A 16,789-nucleotide genomic window follows, 5' to 3' on the forward strand; every position below is an offset into this window, starting at 1 on the left:
CAGTACCATAAATACGCGCGGGCTATTATCAATATAGTTTAATAAAGACATTTTTTGCGTTTTTTTTTATTTTTTATAACAATTATTGCCTTGCATGTACTGTATTTTAATTCCCTTAACTTATCATGAAGATAAGTTAAATAATCCAATTATTTAGCTAAGCTAAGCTAAATTCAATTAACCACAAATCTCAGGAATGGTCGAACTGAGACTGTATACAAGATTACACTTCATTTACACTCATATATGTCGTCCTCATTCATCCTCTGAAGTAATACCTGAACGGTAATTCCCGGAGGCTAAACAGAAAAAGAAAGAAAGTTAATTACACCGGCCGGCCTCCGTGGCAGCGTTTCAGTCTTTCATCCTGATATCCTGGGTTTGAATCCCGGTCAGGCATGGCATTTTTACACCCGTTACAAATCATTCATCTCATCTTCCGAAGAAATACCTAACGGTGATCCCGGCGGTTAAACAAAAAAAGTTAAATAAACCGAAATCCGCTTGTTACAAATCTTTAATTTTTATGTTACTTTTTCGTATTTACAATGTATCCTAAAATTAGGTCATCCTAGTATCTAATCGTACCTTTTACTGTTCTAATCTTCTTTTCAAATTCACATTATTACTACATCAATAAAAACGAAAAATGGAACCGTATTCATAATAAAAATACCTTAATACGATTCGTGAGCTTACAAATTTTTATACAATTAATTACATTTTAATAGATTTAAGTTAATTAATTTTATGAAAATGTTAACTTAAATATTCTAATGTTCATATAAAAAATTTAATGACTTAATATTAAATATTAAACATTGTAGAACAATTTAGACCAAAAGTTTCTGGCCGATATAAACATAATTTATCTAAATAAATACATTTATGTGCTCTTTCGGTTAAAGTGTAGTTTGTTTTAAATAATATATAAAAACTTCTGTCCTAATAAGCTTGAGTAATGATTTATGCGAAAATATATATAATTTTATAAAATTCCACTGCAAATAATTACTGATCAGAAGGAATTACTTTTATGTAGTAAATAATGGAAGAGGCTACCCCAAGTCGCTTAAGTGAATGTTTGAACAAAATTAAAACGCGAACTAAATATTAAAAGAAAGAAAACATTAAAAGAAAAACAGAGAAAAATGGAAAAATATAAACATTAAAGAGAACAAAACAAAACACCCGTCAAACTATTTGTATTTTGTTCTTATTATGTAAGCTTTTTACAAATACGTATTATATATACTCTGAATAAATACAATTAAAATTACTCTTTATTGATTTTTAGGGTTGTAAAGAACGCATTAAAATAATTACATGATTAAATCTTGTCATAAAATTTACTTAAATGTAATATAACATGTAAACAGGTTAAAACAATATTTGAATAAAACGCAAGAGATAACAAATTTAAATTCTAAAAAAAAAAACAAATTTCTTTACGTCTAAATAAAAAATATCTTTTTAAAAAAAATAAAAATGAACTTTATATATAAATAATATATTAGTCTAAATGCTGAAGAATTTTTTTCTGATTTACATGTAAACAGTGATTTTAATTGATTGATTTGATTAGTTATAACGTAATTACACTACTTAAAATTTTGCTGAATGTAATTTATATCCTGCTTTTAAATATATACGTAAAATGAGAAAATTAAGTTTGGTAATTAGATTTACAAACTAGTTTATTATTGAAATTTAATTCGACATGCAATTTTTACTTAATTTAATAGTTACAATTAACTAGTGATTCTCAAACCTTATCGTCATATGTTAGAAAACAGTACGTATTTGTTAGTTCTATATCCTGATTCTTGCAAATACCATTATAATAAAGAAATAACTTTCAGTAATTATAACGATATAGTTATAGCTAAAATTTACCTAACTATAGGCTCTGGTACTTGTAATTAATTATGTAGTTTTACGCAACTTTTAAATCTGTATTATATTTTTAATAATCTTGCAGGTATATATCAACCACACCAATCTTGACATCTTTTTTCTACGATAAAAATTAATGCTTTTGTTATAATATTTAAAATTTAATTTAACATAAAAACTATGTACTGTTGCAGAAGTAAAATATCTATTTAATGTTACAAAACTAGGTGATTTATTTATTGTATTTGTAACTGATAAAACTAAAATTATCCTTAAACTCATTCTGTAGATTTTACTTTTGTTTTTTTTTCTTAATTATCTATTTCATAACCATTCTCTAAACAAATACTTCAATAGAATTTTTTAACTGACAATCAAATACGGAAGAACTAAAATAACAGTGTATATTTTTAAGCAAATATTTGTTAAAACATGGATTTTTTATCCCTAATTACTAAGAATAGTTATTAAATTTCATGCCAGTACACAAAACGCATCTAACATTAAAGTTATATTTTTCTATTGAAAATTTGAAATAAGTTGTTCATTTTCGCATAATTATAGGCAACTCAGTATTTCTCTTTGATTTGTTTGTTATATTTTTAAATTAAACAACTGTTAATTCACTGATGTAATTTAGTCGTTATCGAATCACATATTTCAAATTATAATCAAGCGATTACACAGCAGCTGGCAAGCTACGGTTTAGTTTCCGGAAACCTAATGGTAAATAAGTTTGATGACACTTCTGCATTCTTGCGTTAGAGTTAAAGAACCGTTCGAGTCGACCTAGAATTCGTTACAAGAACTTTTAAGTTGTTTGTATCATTCAAAATTTCACTTAATCACCTAGTTTCGTAATTCGTCGAGATTAAGCTTAGATTCGTTGTCTTTATGACGTTCCACTCCATATTTTCGTTTTTAATTTACTAGTTTGAGAATCACTGCCTTAAAATAAGCACTTTAAAAATATTTTCCACTGTTAGTATTTACCAGGACTTGACGGGCTTCCGGGGAATGCGGTCTGCGGAGGCGGCTGGGTCTGTCGCTGAAGAAGCGCGAGACCGACATCGTGAGGCGGTTGCGGGGGAGGCTGCTGTGTTGGTGGCGGTCCGGGGGGTGGCGGCGCGGGGGCAGAGTACATGAGGCCCAATTCACGAGCCTCCGACTCTTCCTGCGCTTGCTGCCTCCGGAGTGCGACCTGAGCGGCCATCACCCGCTGCCGCTCCGCGATCAAAGTACACTTGGCGCAGACACAATCCCGCCACCTGCAGTACCGCTTGTGTCCCTTGAGGGCGCTCACCACGCCGTGATTCCGACATCGGGCGCATTTCGGAGTGCGTTGATATCGCTCGCTGGCGCGAAGAAAAAACGCCGGCGGGATGGCACCTAACACCGGATGCAGCGACATATCCACTCCGCTCGGGAGACTCATCGCGAGTGAACTGACGGCCCGGCCCACCGGTTCCGCCTACCGGCACGCCCCTTCCACCACCACTCGGTCGACCGTCGACGAAAGCAGCGAGTAGCGCGGCCGGAAGAAAGGGAAATGTACAAAAACAAGTTCGACTTGAAAGCACGCAGCGCACTGAATGTTGCTACCACATGCGCGCACCGCTCGGCAACCGTCTCTGTAATAGTTGTACCCTCTCCCCTCGGCGCCTACATTACTGTATATATCTATATAAGTTACTTCCCTTTATTACGGCCGCACCACCATAGCGCAACTTATCCTCTTTCTCTTCGCTCGTATTGCTTTTCAACAATTTCCAATTTGAATAATGCTATTGGCTGTTCCGTTCCGAAATATACAATACAAAACATTCTTGCTTATAAAACATTTTATATTCAAATTAATACAACATTTGTTCAGAAGTTATTTTTAATATCCGTCACCCGTTTCAGCAATAATAAAGATTTTGAAACGATCTTCATTCCGTTAGGCCACTTCTAAATTGAACTTGGTTTTTTCTCTTACAATTTTATCCGTACCTAACGACGAATAAAAACTGCTACAAATCTATTCACAATTTCATTTTTTTTACAAAATTAATGTCTCTAAGAAAATTAAATATCTAAAGGAACTTTTTTTTTATAAAAAATAACCAAAACACCTTTGCAAAGCCACTCTCAGAGTGCTTTGTTTTAAATAAATAATACCACATAAAAAAAAATTGTAAAAGAAATTACTCGTAATAGTTATATTCAAATAAATAATCAAGTAAAATTATAAAACAGCTTTCTTTCACGTTTAATATCTTACCCCGAAAAATTTTTAAATAATTATACATAAAAAATTATTGTTATAATAAGACAGGCTTATTAATAAACGATATTATAAAACACGAATTAGTAAAAGCGTATTTAATTAATCTTATTAAATCACCAATTTGGAAAGAATTTCAGGATAAGTTCTACTAGTGAAAATAATGAAAAAGGTTTATATAAACATGGGTCTGGAAACGCTTCGTCAACGAGTTACGGCTGGTGAAAATTTCGCCATGATTCCTGGGCAAAGAGTAAAATAAAGCCAAACTGAAATTTTAAGAACCCAAATTAAGGGGTAAGAGGTAAGTTTGATGGTTTCTTACGGTTTTGTACCTAAAAAATTTAATAAAACAAGCAATAACTTTGTTACATGGGTATAAGTAAGTAACATTTTTAAACAAAACTGTAGAGAATTTAATTCTGAACAAAATTATGTAGATAAACTCAACTAAAAAACAAAACCAAATTACAAAAAATTACTTTTATTAACATTAAAATATCCGAAACCTGGCTAATCAGATGTTAATAATTATTAATGAATCTATATAATTAAATTGAAAAAAGAAGATAAAGTCTGATTGGTACCGATGTGTCTTCTCCCATGTTAAATCCAAATATTTCATTAATTAAAATTTTTTTGGCTATAACTCTGGAACCGATGAAAATAAGTACCACTTATAATATATCGTTGAAAAGCTCTCAATGAGGGCTTATTACTGCAGTTACGAAGATACTGCAAGTTACAAGATACGAAGGGTCATAGAGGTAGAATTTGTGATTAAAATAAGCAGCAATTTTGTCGGATGACAATACATTGCAACTTGAAAATAAATAGTTGTAATACTAAACCATGTAAAATAATGTTTCCCTCAAATATATGATAAAGTAATAAATTAATAGATATTATAGAAGGAAAGAACTGAGTTTCACTCTCAGGTATTTTTTTGGGAAAACATGTGAGGAACTCATGCTCCTAAGAATAAAATTTTCAGAAATCGTTTGAAATTTCTTAGAATTTGTAATCATAGTCATCGCATGTAAGTTAATACTTACAGAGACTTCTATAAAAATACTTTTCATTACACCACATTATCAGTATATACCACAACGAATTAAAGAAAACAAGTTGTTAGGATGCAGTAAGTGAAAAATTTTATTAGAAACGTTTCCTCTAACGAAGTGAGATTATTAAAAGTTATGTCGAACATGTGACTGTCTGTAGAACAAAGTAAATGTGAGTAAAATTAAGGTTGAAAGAATTCTAATTCAAAAGTAACTGATATTTAATCAGGAACTTCCTGATAGCTGAACTTATCAGCCTGAATTAATGATCAAAATTTATTAAAGGCTGACCTTTAGAGAAAACTATAAAATTCTATCTACAACAGAATCTTCAAAGCTCTTTATGATTTTATTTACTGCAGTTAATGGATATTTAATCTCACTAATCATGACTGTAATGTTGTTCAAAGTTACTATTTCATGTGGAATAATTTTACTTCAAGAGCTAGCAATTAAATTATATATTGTGTCTAAAAATATTTCCTCTCGCTTCTCTCAACAATTGAACATATGAAGTGAATTGAACTATGTGTAGTGATAGATGCGAGAAGAGATTTATAAGAACCGCTGTAGTACTATGTAGAGTGGCATTGCAAAATTCACAAACTTTAAAATCAATCAGTCACAAATATTTGATCCAATGACACACTCAAAAAGTGACCCACAGTCTGATTGTAAAGATGAAAAAGAAATACAGGCACTAATTAAATATCCACACGACCCCGGATCAAACTTTTTAGAATGCTTATCTAGTAGATACCGTTCGTAGTGTATGAAATGAAAAGAGAAGATTTTTTTCTTTTTCTGAGCAACTGAAAAGTGGATCATTGCAAATTCGAAAATTTGCTGATGAAAATCAAGTGATTAACTGGAATGAAATCGAATGACTATTCTATTAATAAATTTTTGTTTCATGTCGATAGATTTCAGTTCAAGACAACGATGGAAGAGACTGAGTCAGTCCGATCTATTTATTTTCAAAAAATCAGGGAAAAGGTAATTTTTATAATTAACCACCACCCTCAAAAAAAAAGGTGGATTGGCTCTATTCTTATTTATATCAAAAATACTAAGGGACTTCTACAGAAATTGGAAGTTAGAAAATATCCTTCAGGTTATTTATGAAAGAGATAATAATGATAACGATCATAATCCTTTGTTTCGTCTTTTATTTTTACTACGGTATAACAGTTATAGTTTCTTTTTTTTAATTGTAAAAAATTACAAATTTAGAATGCATCGCTACGTTTTTTCTACCTATTAATGAAAATGTATGTTTATTTAACAGCTTTTAGTTTTTTTTTTTTTTTAAAGAATGTTTTGGATTTTCCCCGTAATATTTTTTTGTAAGATTTGTTTTTTAATAAAAGCAAATCTTTCTGTTCTTTTTTAATGATATTTTTACGTTTTGAATCTGTACTGTATTACTTCCATGTTTTTAACAGCTGAAGTTTAATTTTGATGAGTAATTTACTGTTCTTAATTAATTTTTTATGTTTTTTAAATATTAAAAGAATTGTTTCATTAACTCATTTCCAATCACGTCCATAGAAAGATCGAATAAAATTATATTGTTTTTGTTAAAAGAAATTTTTTTTTAAATTTAATATAAATATAAACAAAATTCAAAAATATGTGACGGTATATTTTGGGAGTGGAAAATTAAAACTTACATTTTATAAACACACTAATAGCTTAAGATTAACGATTATTTTCCATGAAATTTATTTACTTGTATTTTTCTAAGTGGCTCAAATAAATCATAGTTTTGTGAAAAATTACTTAACCATTTTTCCTTTGTGTACAAATAGAGGTTGTACTCACACCCTTACATCATAGATAAATGTAAATAGTTTTAAAATTTATTTCAAATAAATTACGAATAAAAAGAACGTTCTGATAGTACTTAACATAAATTTTAATTTAAAAGAAACCGGATTGATTAACCTGACTTTTTTCAATTCTCCAAACACGGAAAACTGACTTATCATGTTTCACGCACTGATTCGTGAATTGAAATAAAGTGTAATAACATAATAAATTTTTTTGGCAAAACAAACTAAATTAGGTATCTAAAAAATTCGCTAACGGATTACAAATCAGTGTCCTTATCAGTTATCAGTTTCTTGATTTGACAAAATAAATATTAACTCTAATTAAATACATATTTATTTTTCAAATTAAATTGAAAATAATTTTAAGGATATTGTTGGCGGAATATCTATTCAGCAAATTCATACGATCCAATTAACACCCTCAAGACTGCATAAAGCTAACCTTCTATGAACGTAGATAAAAATAATTCGTCTATTCAAATTAACAATAAAAATCTCTCTAGCACCCTGACTTTGTGCAACCATTCTATATATATTTTCTAACTTTAGATATTTTTATACGAATGCTATACGAATATTTTTATAATTTGATTACGAATGCTGCTGAATAATTCATAATTGTTAATCTACAAATGGAAGGGTTTAATTCGTAGTTAGACTTTTGCCTGGACAATCTATCAGTCGTGTAATTTCGAATGATAAAAAGCTAGCATATAAATATTTTGTCTCAACTTGACAGCTACGTCACCAGTATCCTGATCTCTTATGTGGAGGTTCTCTCCCTGACCCCTACGTGCCGACAGAATGTTGACCTCTCCCGGTGACGCAGTATCTCTCACTGTCCGGAGAATATCCACGTACCACCGCCCCACCGCCTTCACCACGACTGTCACGGTTGGAAGCCCCGCCAGCTTCCTCACCGGGACCCGACCCCCCCGTAACAGCCAAAGAAGTCACGTGTCTGTGTACCCGGAGCGTAGTAGAATTTCTCTTAACCATATACTCGACCACCTTATGGAGGTGGAGTCCCACCCTCCTTTGAGGAGCACAAACACAAACCTGGGGTTCTCGGCCAGAGCCAGCCGAGCTGACTCCACCATAAGGGTAACTGACCATTCCTCACCCTCAGAGGAGTCCACTGTCACCACAAAGTTCATTCCACCTACGTTCACCGTCCCGCCGGCCTGGTTCACGGCACGGTTGCCGCCGACCACCACTTGCCTCACCCGCAGTGAGCCGGACCTAAACATATGCCTCGCCCAGGGCATCTCCTCCAACAATTTCGAGCTGGTCCAAAAATCTGTATCTCGTGCAAGATCGACCACCCATGCCAATCTGTCAATTCCACTGACGCCCTCAAGGACTTCAGTGGACGTAAACACCTCCTTAGGCCACCGTTGAGTGACCAGACGGGGCAGGTCACCATCGTCCACACCACTATCAAGTGCCTACCGCACATCCAAACGAGGCCTAGGCGCCAAGGTGACACCAGTGTCCTCCGTCTTCGAGATCACATCAGAAACAATAAAATAGGTTTGGGTGGCCTATTCCACCACGTTCACACACGGGCACACTCTTAGATACAACAGGTTGTTCCTATAAGACATCCCGGAACATTTCATATCCGCTAATCCATCCATATTGCGTGAGCAATCCTTGATCTCCGTCTTTGTGTTCGTATTTTTACGAACTAACTCACTCAGTGCTTTAACACATCTGAGAAGACGGGACACATAGAGTAGGAGGCATTTCCTCCGCTTCGCCCTCCTGGATAGTGGATCCTCTTCTGCACCGGAGACCATCTCTGTTGCCTCCTCCATCGGGACCGGTCCGCTAGAATCCCGGCCAAGACCCCAACCACGAAGAGCCCACAGTTACCGCCCTAGGCTTCTTTCGCTCCTCCGCACTGAGAGCAGCAGCCGCTTTTTTTATGTCTTCCCCGCCGGTAGACTCTCTATCTTCTCTACAGTAGAAACAGCTGAGAGAAGAAGAATGTCAATCTCACATTCATCAGGTCATCACCATCACTAAGTTCCATGCGGTGAGCCGCAGGTCGTTGTTGGCGACGCCCAGACACATGCACCTGCTCTGTTTTCCTTCTAGCAGCTTTCAGTTGTCTAGCAACCGACCGCCGATGAACTTCACGGTCGGTGCTAGCCCCACGGTCAGTATCACTATTCCCCATTGGCGGAGGCTACCCTCGGACCGATCGTGATTGGTCATAGTTCAAATCAACAAAATAACAATTAACGTAAACTATATAAAATAATTTAACCTCAAACTAAACAAGAGAGTTCGACATTAGAACGTCTATAGCGCGAATGTAAACAACAAAATTAACAGTATTCGCCAACAGGGCGATTTCCTAAGGTAAATCGCCCTTAACAACCGTAGCCTAATTTATTAAAAAAATCAAAATTAAACACCGTAATTATCTTAGACAACAAAACGTTAATAAAAGCAAATAAAAGTTAAATTAAATGAAATAAAACGAAAAACTAACGGTATATAAAATCACAGGTAACAAAATTAACCCGCAAGGCAAACTAACCCAAACGGAACTAACTTAAACAAACGAAGTAGAACGAAAAACACAAAAAACGCAACACAACTAAACAAAACACGAACGAAACAACTCAAAACAACAAACAACTAATTACAAAAATAAACAACAAAACATAAAGTATGGACTCAATGAAAATGTGAAAACGAAGAGCGCTAACAACAAGTCTACACTCGCTCAGATCTCCACCCCATTTATTATTATTATTAATTTTCTAAAATGGGAGATAAATATACAACTCGATTGCGCAAATGATTCCATCTTTTATTATTATTAGTAACTACTTTTAAAAATTAAATGTATGGAAAAATAACAGTGTTGATCTTTGATATCTTTGATCTACTTTCAGGTAAATGGCCGTAATATTTAAAAATATGTAGTAATTATTTTTTTTAGATTTACTAATTATGAACTGTACCTTTCGATGTAGTTCAGTATATTTCTTTAAAAGATATCATGAAATACTTCATATTAATTAAATAAATAAGTTATCTTGAACAACTTGTAAATAAAAAACAGACGTTATTTTTAAACCACTCTATTCTATTTTTTCTGATATTTTAACATTTTTATAAAATGTAATTCTTCCACTCAATTTCTTTAGTAAATAATGTGAAAAAAATTTTATACACGTTAATAACCATACTTGTGGGATATTTCAGGTTAGATTTATAAAGGTAGTTTCTTTTATTTTGGAATTTTTGGGTTATAAAAATAATGTTTCAAAACCCTACTTGACAATGATTATTATTTTCTGTTGAATACAATAGAGGAATAAAGACGTAGAAGTTTCTCCCAGGGGTGTCGTGTGGGCAAGTGTATGCTTATATAGACCTATCGAACAGTATCTACCAGTCTATCCTTCCTGCAGGCCCTGATGGATAAGATGTATCCAACTGGAATTGAACAACACTTATTGCCTCAGGTTAAAGATTTTTATCTTCCCACACAGGTAGGTTATTTTTTTTTATTATTATAAACTTCCAACTCGTCTCTCTGTATTACCTTAGTAAATGCGCGCGTACGCACAGACACACACATAAGCATTACACCTGTTCGCTATAAATGTATCATTTTTCATGAAATTTCATATAAGTTAATTTAAACAGAAGTTAATGTAAATGGATTTCCTAATTATGTTTGCTTTTTAAGAAGAGTTTTTTTATTTATTTTATTACGTATAATTTTTTTTTTTTAAGAATATATTCAACATTTTGAATTTATAATTTAAAAAATATGTTTGACAAACTTTATTTTCTGGCCATTTTGTTCCTTTGTTTTCAAATTTTTTTTTAGGTAGATTTCATAAGAAAGCTATTCCGGAAAATTTCAACATATCTTCGCGTTTCACATCCTCCAGATCCCAAAACCACCGTCAGCTGAAAAATTTGTATATATATATTTCACTTTCTTGTGGACACAGTAACTACCGTAATTTTGCACCAATCATTTTCAAATTAGTACATAAAATTTAACGACTCAGAATCTCGGCGGGGTTTGTTAACGGCCAAAATCGGACAATGGGGTGGAAATGTGGGCTTTTTCGAAAAAAACAAAATATCGCTATAACATTCTTAATAAGTAAAATATCAAATTGGTTTAAATTTTCTACTATTCTCTGGATAAGGACCTAAAACTTATGTAAGTAAATTTTTTTTATATCACCAACCATTGGCCCAGGGGGTTGAAAAGATGGGGTTTCGAAGACAAAAAATAATCATACCTCCCTTAATAGACACAGTATCGAATTGGTTATGGTGGTTCGTTAGTCCTTAAACATTTCCTAAAACTTTTGTCTGAAACATTTTTTGATATGACCAATCCTTACGGCAAGGGATGACCAAAATATGGCTAGAATTCTAAGAAGATGGGGTTTGTCGTATGCTAAACAAATTAAACTTATTTTTCACATGCAATCATTGTTGTATCGAGTAAATTTGAAGTTTTTCTTTACTTTAAGGTGGTATTCTTTTATCCCCTACTTAGCACCGGTGAAATCTACCTCCGCCTTCCGGCGTACCGAAAGGGATTTTTTTAATCTTATGTTTTGTGGAAATATTACTTTTTTTTCATTTAAAAAAAAATGATAATACTAATCGTACACAATAGTTTAAAAATTATTTTCATACTCTCTACAATTTTTTTTTAGAATAACTTTGTATTTTTATACTTAACATGTTTATACAAATCTTGCACCACTTAGTACAGTATATTTCTAAATCTTTGGTACGTGATATATTTCAATACGTTCAATAAATAATCTCTACTTCAATTATTAATTAAACAACATTTATTTTAATATTTAAAAACGGCGCTACATATTAAATAGATTTTATAAAATTTTGTTTTTGAAATAAAAACTTATATTACAGTTTTTTGTTTTAAAATTATTCATGAATACTTTCTTTTATAATTAATTTACCTTATATAAGTATATTTTACTTTTAAAATAATTAATAACTTTATTTATTGTAATAATTTAAGTAATTTGTGATGCTTAATAGCAATGATTAAGACAAGCTAATCGTATAATAAAAGGAACTTAGCCATTAAACAACTTCTCTCTAGTACAATATAGACAGACTCTGCCCTGATCTCTTATTAAAATTAAACGGTTGGTTAGCTTTATCACAAATATTTTGTTTATTTTCTAAGACTACTTGTTAAAGAATTTTACTACTAAAGAAAAAGGTTTTAATTCTAAAATGAATTGATAGAATAAGATGTAGAAGTTATTTATTTTACTTTTATGTTAATGATAACTTTTGTATAGACTTTATTTTAAAAGATTAATTTTTTATACTAAAATATACATAAAGAAGTGAGTTGAAATAATAATAATAGTATTGAAAGATAATAAAATTAGTTAATCATATTCTTAACAAAAAATATTTTATCGTGTTACTTTCCCAGCTATAGCGATATATACTGCTGCAGCAGGAACAGCTATAGAGTTCTGTAAGTAAAAGATCGTCAAAAAAATCTTAAAAAATTGTTTTTTTTAAGTTCTATGCCTTAAGAAGATTTTTTTTTTTAATCTGATGTGGACACCTCATGACTTCCTTGTAAGCCTGTTAAATTACATATACACTTTTTTTTTAATGAAAAGTAAATAAAATTTTACTTCACGATATATTTTTTTAATTTTTTTTTTTTTATTGTTATTATTGAATTATTATTTATTGTAAAATTATTTTTACAATCAGAGGTTAACAATTATACTGATTAATAAATCAGTATATTTAAATATTTAAATTAAAAAAAAGTTAAAAAAGTAGATGAAGTCTGCTTCGAATCTTCCCCTTGTAAGATCCAAATATTTCATTAATTAAACTTTTTCTGGCTATAACTCTGGAACCAATGAAAATAAGTACCATTTATGATATAGCGTTGAATATCTCTCAGTGGGGGCTTATTACAGCAGTTAAGAAAAAGTCTAAAATATATTCTTTTTAGATTTTGGACTTTCAGAGGATGATGGATTTTAGGAGAGGTGCACAACTAGATGTTACAACAGTTCTAATTCCAAAATTTCAATATCCAACGGCTAATCGTTTTTGAGTTATGCGAGATACGTACGTACAGACGTCACACCGAAATTAGTCAAAATGGATTCAGGGATGATCAAAATGGATATTTCCATTGAAATCTGAAAACCGAAATTTTTCGCGATCACAATACTTCCTTTAGTTCGTAAAAGGAAGTAAAGATAGATTTATGTAATTTATAAATTATCAGCGAGAAAAAGTTTTATCATAATGCTCCCAAGTCGAAAAAATTTGTTTTTGTCAGATTGACATTTGTGCGTATGTTCCTACGTAAGTTGTATGTTGGCCTGTATTTGGTCTTATAATTCTGGATCCCGTTGACCAATTTTTTTTAAACTTGGTATCCTTCGGGGGAAAAAATATTTAATTTTTGAAAAAATTGGAGAAAGGAACGGTTGTGTTTTGGCCGAAATAAAATGTAAAATCTTTACTGGAGCACTTTAACAAAGAATTTTTTTTACAAAATAGAAATATTTTATAAAAATCACAAATTACCAAAATAGTTATCTAACATTCATCTCCCGCAAAGAATTATTTTTTTTTTTTTTTAGCTATATCGGCTTGGAAAATGGCTGTTTATACATCCATGTTTTCTACATCGATAGGCCCTTAAACTACGTTAAAAATATTTTGCCCATCTATTCCAGTGGACGGATTCTGGTAACAAAAATTTCTTTGTAGTTTTTAGAAAACTTTTTTTAAATTTAAATCTATCTCCCAAGTTACCCATTCATTACATTTAAAATGTAAAAACTTTAAATTTTATAACTCTTACTTTTTAGTTTTTCTTGGAAAAAATTAATCAAAAATTGTAAACCCTTTCTAAAAAAATTACAACTTTGTTTATTTAGAATTATGGTTATATCTTTTGTATTTTTTAAACTATTTTAAAAGGTTCTTTTAATTTCACCTCTTAGAGATTACTTTCTCAAAAATTAATTTTACACAGATGTTTCCCCTTGTGGGCACACACAATAAAAAAAAAATTGTTTTTAATTTTTAAGAACACACAACCGTTCAACTTTCATTAAATCCTCCAATAGAAACAGTCAATTTATTTTATTTATTTGTTTAATTATGTCATAAAATTTGAAATAGTTTTTTACGTAATTTTTTTCGTAATGTGTACGTTGTAATCTGTTCAACCACCCCCTCGGCTGAATGAGATGAGGATGATATGTATGACATGTAAATGAGAAGTATGTAGTTTTGTACACTCAGGCAAACCATTCCTGAGATGTGTGGTTGATTGAATCCCAACCACCAAAGTACATCGGTATCCACTGTCTAGAATTCAAATCCGTATAAAACCAAGTAAATTTTATTAGGATTAGAATATCAGAACCTTCGACTTCGAAAATCAGCTGTTAAACAATTGATTAGTGACGAAGCGACGACGAGTTAAACACGAGGCCAGCCCCGGTGAACTACAGAAAAATTTGAAAACAATCATAATTTTTAGTTATTATTTTCGATAAGTAGGAAATTATTTTATCATAAAGATACAAATGAAGGTTAGATTGATTGAATTACATAATTTAATTGACTTTGAAAGTTTAGCAATTCACTGCTTTTTTTTATTCTTTTTTTATCTCCTTATTTTGGAGATGATTTTGTTTTATTATTTTAATTTATTTGTAGATATTTATTTATTTACATGCACATATATTTGTTATTTTAATTAATTTATAATTTATTTGTAAATTATTTATATTTATTATTAAATTCAGCTAATTTTCTATTTATACTAAGAACTAAAATTAGATTCAATAGTTTCTAATTATATTTATACTAATATTATTAACTTCATGTTTATTATTTTATATTTTTATTTAAGTTCGTAGTGTTAATTATTATTATTATTATTATTATCCCACATTTTTACAGCTTTTACTTTTGCCGGTGACATTCCTTAAACTCGGAGTAATTTATACCAACGAGATTAGGCTTGCTATAGTTGACTAAGTGCCTTCCGGGCAACATGGCAGGTGTCAATTATCACGCTCCTTTGCATTAGTGCGTGGATCTTCAGTTTTTCAAAACTGTTGTGTGTAGTATATGTTATTATTTTTTCATCAGAAATAATTATTGGGATTATATAGACTTCTTTTTGATTCTACATTTATTTAATTTAAAAAGCAATATCTGTATATTTCTGCAGCTTCTCATTGCGTTTAGTATTGATATTGTTACTTGATGGGATGGCTACGTCTATTAGGTAAGTTACTTTTTCCATTTTATCAACTACTATTATATCTGGCTTATTACAGTTGATGAGTTTTGCTGTTACAATTCCCTGGTTCCAGAAAATTTTTGCGTTGTTTTTCTCCAAAAAGGAGGCTGGCTTATAAGTATAGTAGGGCTCTTTTTGAAACTCTATCTTGTATCTATTGCAGAGTTCTATGTGTGCAATTTTTGCCACGTTATTGTGCCTCTTGGTGTACTCCATCGGAACTAGAATCGGACAGCCAGTGATTATATGGTCTATTGTTTCATTGCGTTGCATACATAGCCTACATTTGTTGTTGATATTTTCTTTAAGAATAACTTTCTTATAAGTTCTTGTTGCTACTACTTGATCCTGTATGCTACATATAAACCCCTCCGGCTCGGAATGTAACTTTCCATGCACAAGCCAATTATTCGAAGCTGCTTTGTCGACTCCTTCCTGCTCCAGACAGTGCCTAAATCTCCTATGCAGCTGTTTTCTTCCCCAATCTAGAATTTTACCTGCGTTGCTCTCTTTCTTGTGTTCTACGTTATTAGACCTGTTGGCTAGGTTTAATGGCGTATAGTTTTGGTCTGCCGCTACGATGGCTTGATAGAAGGGATGTTGCCTGCTATGGAAGTAATCCCTTAAGTTTTTGTTCTGGCCGTAGCACAGATTTTTAATATCGAGTACTCCTCTTCCACCTTCCTTTCTCGGGAGCGTGAATCTTTCTTTGACGAGTGGATGTGATGGGACTTTTCTTGGTAGAATATATTTCTAGTGAGTCTGTTTAACTCGTCTAACTCTGCTTCACTGTATTTTATTATACCTAACGCGTATGTAGTACTGGTACTGCATATGTGTTGACTGCCTTCACTTTATTTCCCCCATTAAGTTCCGATTTTAAAATTAATTTTAATCTCTTTTCATACGTTTTCTTAAGTTTTTCCTTAATGGCTTTGTGCTCCAATTTTATCGTTTGATCGCATCCTAGATACTTGTATATGTCTTCTTCTTTCATTGCTTCTATGCTACCCTGGGCCTGCAGGTCGTCGTAATTCTGCGTCTGGTGGAACTTTCCCTTCACAATGGCGTTTATCTTGCATTTACTTATTCCTAGCTCCATTTTAATGTCTTCGCTGAACATTTCGACAAGTTTGAGCAGTTGCTGCAGCTGTCAATAATTTATATGTTGTCTGAAGGCATGTTATCCCTCTGTTAACCACTTAGGTGTATTATCTGGATGTTCAATTATGTCATTATATGCCTCTGCTAATATTGGGTGCGCTACATCAAACTTTTTTAGCCAAAAGTTATGCACTTTATCCGATCCTGGCTACTTCCAATTCTGAACGTGCTTAACTGCTTCCCTCATATCATTGAATGTGATCTTACTGTAACCCATTAT

At 31.9% G+C, this 16,789-nt stretch overlaps 1 protein-coding gene across 1 annotated transcript in view; it reads right to left on the bottom strand.

Moving 5' to 3' along the window:
• dmrt99B (doublesex-Mab related 99B) overlaps positions 1 to 3,331 on the bottom strand; it is a 56,940-nt gene extending 53,609 nt beyond the window's left edge. Inside the window, exon 1 of the mRNA XM_075358925.1 lies at positions 2,890 to 3,331. Coding sequence (XP_075215040.1) covers positions 2,890 to 3,331 — 442 coding nt within the window. The remainder of the gene's footprint in view (positions 1 to 2,889) is intronic.
• Positions 3,332 to 16,789: the final 13,458 nt, after the last annotated feature.

This window comes from Lycorma delicatula, chromosome 3, assembly GCF_047948215.1.
Source record: "Lycorma delicatula isolate Av1 chromosome 3, ASM4794821v1, whole genome shotgun sequence".
In the NCBI taxonomy this organism is placed as follows: Eukaryota; Metazoa; Arthropoda; class Insecta; order Hemiptera; family Fulgoridae; genus Lycorma; species Lycorma delicatula.